The sequence below is a fragment of the Notothenia coriiceps genome, unplaced genomic scaffold, assembly GCF_000735185.1.
Source record: "Notothenia coriiceps isolate Sejong01 unplaced genomic scaffold, NC01 NC01_scaffold00031825, whole genome shotgun sequence".
In the NCBI taxonomy this organism is placed as follows: Eukaryota; Metazoa; Chordata; class Actinopteri; order Perciformes; family Nototheniidae; genus Notothenia; species Notothenia coriiceps.
Window position 1 is genome coordinate 9,233 of NW_011364526.1, and position 5,522 is coordinate 14,754.

General features: G+C 40.8%; 1 protein-coding gene across 1 annotated transcript in view; it reads left to right on the forward strand.

Annotated features, from left to right (window-relative positions):
* Positions 1–2,856, forward strand: part of LOC104960282 (casein kinase II subunit alpha-like) — a gene marked incomplete at its 3' end in the record, with an annotated part of 10,583 nt that extends 7,727 nt beyond the window's left edge. The window contains exons 4-8 of the mRNA XM_010788266.1: positions 751–861; positions 1,690–1,791; positions 2,282–2,382; positions 2,536–2,684; positions 2,767–2,856. Coding sequence (XP_010786568.1) covers positions 751–861; positions 1,690–1,791; positions 2,282–2,382; positions 2,536–2,684; positions 2,767–2,856 — 553 coding nt within the window. The remainder of the gene's footprint in view (positions 1–750; positions 862–1,689; positions 1,792–2,281; positions 2,383–2,535; positions 2,685–2,766) is intronic.
* Between the last annotated feature and the right edge of the window lie 2,666 nt (positions 2,857–5,522).

The following is a 5,522-nucleotide window of genomic DNA, read 5'->3' on the forward strand; positions in this document are numbered from 1 at the left end:
TTTAAGGAGGTTTTTTTTGCTTGTGAGATAATGTGTGCTCATATTTATTTATTTATATATATATATATGAGAGAGAGAGCTCTGTTTTCCAGCCTGAGTCTATTTAATTTATTGTTTTGGTTGTGTGTGATTTAATTAATTTATTATAATTTAATTAATTGGTTTTATTTATTATATATAATTTATATATTTTAATATTATTTCACATTTAATTTGCAATGTTGAATGTTCAATAAAAAGTTATGTTTGAAAGGATGTAGTTTGAATTATTATTATATATTATCATTATGTCTAAAATGGTCTTAAAACGGTGCCGACAATATTATCGTTTATCGCAATAATTTCCAGAAAAATGTATCGTCCAACACAATTAATTATCGTGACAGGCCTAGTTACAGGTCTGTGAGAGCCAGAAATCTTGTTTGTTTGTAGGTGACCAAATACTTATTTTCCACCATAATTTGCAAATAAATTCTTTAAAAATCAGACAATGTGATTTTCTGGATTTTTTTTCTTCTCATTTTGTCTCTCATAGTTGAGATATACCTAGGATGAAAATTACAGGCCTCTCATCTTTTTAAGTGGGAGAACTTTCACAATTGGTGGCTGACTAAATACTTTTTTGCCCCACTGTATGTTTCAAATATAGCATGATAGGTCCACTTTAAGTAATGCATGAGAAATAAGTAAATGTCAATTTTTTTGTATCTTGCGTTGTACATCAACTAACTGCTTCATATCTGTCTATAGTTGCGCCTTATCGACTGGGGGCTGGCCGAGTTTTACCACCCAGGACAGGAGTACAACGTCCGAGTGGCCTCCCGCTACTTTAAAGGCCCCGAGCTCCTGGTGGACTATCAGGTACATGTGGGGCGGGCACACTTTAGATTGAGCTGACATGGTTACATTACATATCATTTACATCTGTAGGTATCCAAGCGGTGTCTTAATTATCTGTTACACATTTAATCTGAGACTCTGCTCTTCACTTTTCAGTGTTTTTCTCCAAACCTACTGACCTTGCATTTTTTTATATTTTATATCTACACACACACGTACCGGGTCCGGCAGCGGCGCGGTTTTGTTCCGACCTCCTCCAGCGTCAAACCCCACCGGGCGCGTTTCAGAAGCGGAGCATGTGTCTGTGCCGGCTCGCAGTTTTGGTTGATTTGGGCATATTTCCTGGACAGGCTACTTTGTACAGACAAAGTTAATAATAATTGTAATATTCCAGTTATAAATGACATGAATCAAAGATGTGTTGCTGTATTTTGTGGTAAAAAAGTGCATTCATCATCATAATTGTTTATATAATTTACACAGTGCCTGTAAACCGCAGGAGAACGCTGGCATTTCTCCTCCTACTTGAAAGATACGGTGGGATAGGGTCTGCAAAATTAGTTTATTTTGGGGATTGACTGGATGCTCTGACCGGTCCACTTCCTGCCCGCCGCTATGCAACGCCTCGCATCTCGCGTCAAAAATAGACCAGCCGCCTATTTTTAGCGGAGCCCAGTGTCGAGACGCTTCCGAGCCGCAACGCGGCGCGTCTGTTGGAAACACACGCATTGACTAGAGTGACCGCGATCGCTGTGCATGGTGCGGCCGTAACGCGGCGCAGACGGACCCGGTGGAGTGAGTGAGTGAGTGTGTGTGTGTGTGGTATCATACATGTACTGTGTGTTTCAGATGTATGATTACAGTCTGGATATGTGGAGCTTGGGTTGTATGTTGGCTAGCATGATCTTCAGGAAGGAGCCCTTCTTCCATGGCCATGACAACTACGACCAGGTAAACACAAAGCGGGGTTGGCTGATGGGGCAAACTTTGATTTAAGAAAACAAACAAAAATCTGTACCCGCTAATCGCTGGGCCATAGTGCTCAGCTGTGAAACCTCTTGCTTTCATTCCGGTGTACATGCCGCTGTATGCACTTTTTTTTTATCTTCTTTACCTGTGGCTCACTTACTTAATATTTTTCAGTTTAACTTGTTCAATGAAATGAAACCTCTTAATCTAGTCAATTTAAGCTGGAAGTTAAGCAGTTCTGTCTGTGTGTGACCCCCCCCCCATGAATGCACGCAGAGTAATTCCTCCATTTTTGTAAAGCCACAAACAAATATATTTAATAGACGGCTACAGCAATATATGAACCGTGCAATTTTTCAATGAACTCAATATTTTCAGTCACCGACTGGGGTCAATGTAGATTACTGTGCTTGAGGGTCACAGTCTCATACAGAGCTGAGAGACTGATGTATCCTTGTTTGGGCTCCTGTAGTTGGTGAGAATAGCCAAGGTTCTGGGGACTGAAGACCTGTACGACTACATCGACAAGTACAACATTGAGCTGGAACCGCGATTCAACGACATTCTGGGGAGGTAAGGGCTGTTACTGCTGACTCAGGACGGTGTCTTGGACAACCTATTGCTTTCTTTCCATCAACCCCTATGTTAACTCCATATTATTTACACATTTTGAGCAAGTCCAAATTATAAATTAACAGTTGGGTTCATCCCTGCTTTTTCCTTCAGGCATTCTCGTAAGCGATGGGAGCGTTTTGTCCACAGTGAGAACCAGCACCTGGTCAGCCCAGAGGCTCTGGACTTCCTGGACAAGCTGCTGCGCTATGACCACCAGGCCCGGCTGACGGCCCGTGAGGCCATGGACCACCCCTACTTCTGTGGGTGTTCATAAAAATGAAAAAACAATCAGTAACAGTAATGACAAAATAAGTGATTTCTTTATTTCTGTTGTTCCTGCAGTCCCCATTGTGAAGGATCAGTCTCGTGGGGCCGCGTCAGCCAACCTGGCCAGTGGGAACTCAGCTGTTAGCTCATCCAGCATGATCACTGGTGAGTACACACACACACACACACACACACACACACACACACACACACACACACACACACACACACACACACACACACACACACACACACACACACACACACACACACACACACACACACACACACACACACACACACACACAAACAAACAAATGTAAATGTATGTTTCTAAACTCTTGCAGTGGCAAATTTACATGCACTTACACACTCATGGTCACACACATGCATAACACACACACCGACACACTCACACACACACAGCAAGTACTTCCTGGTCTTAAGAGTTCATTACAGCCACAGCCAGTCCTGGCATCTCTATTGCAGCTCCACGGTCTCTCTGTGGTTTTATTGACCCGCATGTTCAGGTGATACAGAGCTGGCTATTGTTGCAGGATAATGGCACTCAGTGTGATGTTAGCAGGCAGTGTGAAGTTGTGGAGGTTTAGAAATATAAACGATATTGGATTTGTCATATTGTGAAAATGTTAAGGTTCCCTTCAAATAACATGGGACTGACTATAAGAATTTACCTGCTGCATTTCACCAGTAATATGTCACGGAATTTGCACATCCTCATACTGGTAGACCTTTACTCGTCACTCCAAAACTTATTTGGATAGGGGCCAATGTCAATACATCTTGTATGGGTCATATGGATTCATGCTATCTTTATTTGATCTGCATCTTTAGTGAAACATTTGAGCTTTTTGAAAAGTGACCATCAACTATTAGTAAATCCATTGGTCAATTGGCGGAGATAAAGGGAGTGTGCCTTTAATTTCCAATTACTACTGTAACCCATTCTAAAGACATGGAATATTTGATCCCTTTAAAAAAAGATTGATACCTACAGTATTGCCGAGCTGGCCTAGTGTATCTCTTGAATAACTATAATTTACGTTGTGCTAGTGGTGGTGTGTAGTATTAGAGTAGAAATATTTTTGTTGCTATTTTTCATGGTTTTGGACAAATAGCTAGGTAGCTAAGTCAGTCAATTGATGTTCCATTCTTTTGTCTAATATTCTGAAAATGTGTAGCATGTTCCGAGGGTTTACTTGTCACTTTTCTGACTTTAACCAACTACAAAAAAAATCCCATAAAAATTACCAGGGCTAGCAATGCTGCTAACTTAGTGTCTTCTTCTTTAATCAACCTGGTAAAGCTTAAGATCCATATTTTAGGGATCAAATGCTGCCTGGAACCACACGCATGTCATCCCCTCTCTCTCCCTCTTTCAACACTGTTGCACTCCAATAAAGGCTAATACCGCCAATAAATCGTAAAATAAATGAACTACGTTCTCCTTTGAAATAATTTCCTGCTTTTTTAAACGGATATTTCTGAACTTCCCCTGATTTATTCTGGGACTAGCCTCTGTTGTTGGGCTGTGACAACTAACCTGCACAGATCTAGGGCTCATGGGAAATGCTGTTCGATAAAAGCAGAGACACACCTTAAAAATTCCCTTTTTGTTTTGCAATTTATCTTTGAGTGTCCTGACACCGTTTGAGAACCAGTAGAGAGAACAATTGAGAACAGTAGAGAGAACAATTGCAGAGAAGGAAGCCAGAAAGATGGGACGAAATAGAAAAAGACAATGAGAAAAACAAACACGTTGTCTCTGACAGTGGTTTTTGTAACCATAAAGTATGCTGACCAATCAGAATCGGCAAAATTCCACAACTCCCACACACAGAATGATGCTTCATAAAAATGACCGCCTAATGTCGCGGGGTAAATAAAAGAACCTGCATGCAGCCAGTGTACACAAAACACACACTTGTAAGTGGCAGCAAAATAAAAGCACATATGAACACACAAGTGCCAAATTCCACACACACTTAGACACATACTGTACATTTACCACATGGCCATTTAACTCCTCCAAGCTATTCATTTAACAAATTCCATAACCCCTTAGAATTTTTCATGTGAAGAAGATTGCTGCCTGGCCTCAGATTCATTATAGTGATTGAATTCCCTTCAATAGAACACTTTTTAGTGAGGGAGAAAGGGAGGGAGAGCAAGAGAGTATGTAACTGCATGAAAGAGAGACAGACAGAGAGTGAGCAGTCTGTCTTGCCTGACTGAAACTGAAGGCAACAGAGGTAAAATCTCGTCTGGGTGCTAGGAAACAATACGGCTGTATTTTCACCTCCGCTCACCTCTCCGTTCCCATCTTCATTTCCCCCTCTTACTTATTCAGCTGCATAATGAGTACTCACTTAGTACTTTAAGTATATTTTGCTGATACAACTCTTGGACTTTTACCTAAACAGAAACACTGCTGGTAGATAGGGTTTTCATGTTAAAGAGGCCCTATTATGCTTTTCCAACCCAGTCTCACAAAAAAACGTGTAATAACTACGTTGGTCCACAACGTAGGACGTAGTATTTCTACAAAAACGCGTTTTACTATTTTAAAGTTAGTTTGGCCATTAAAATGCGTTTTGATGTCATTTGATGCGGTGTGCAGTGGATGTACAATCTTTAGTTTGCTAGTTATTATGAAGATTACTTCAGGAAATTGTGTCTATACAATGTTTTCATTGTTACCAAGGTGGTTGCTAGGGACGCTGCTATCGATATTATTTCTGTTGTGTTGTGTAACTGTTTAATGGTGTTACACACACACACACACACACACACACACACACACACACACA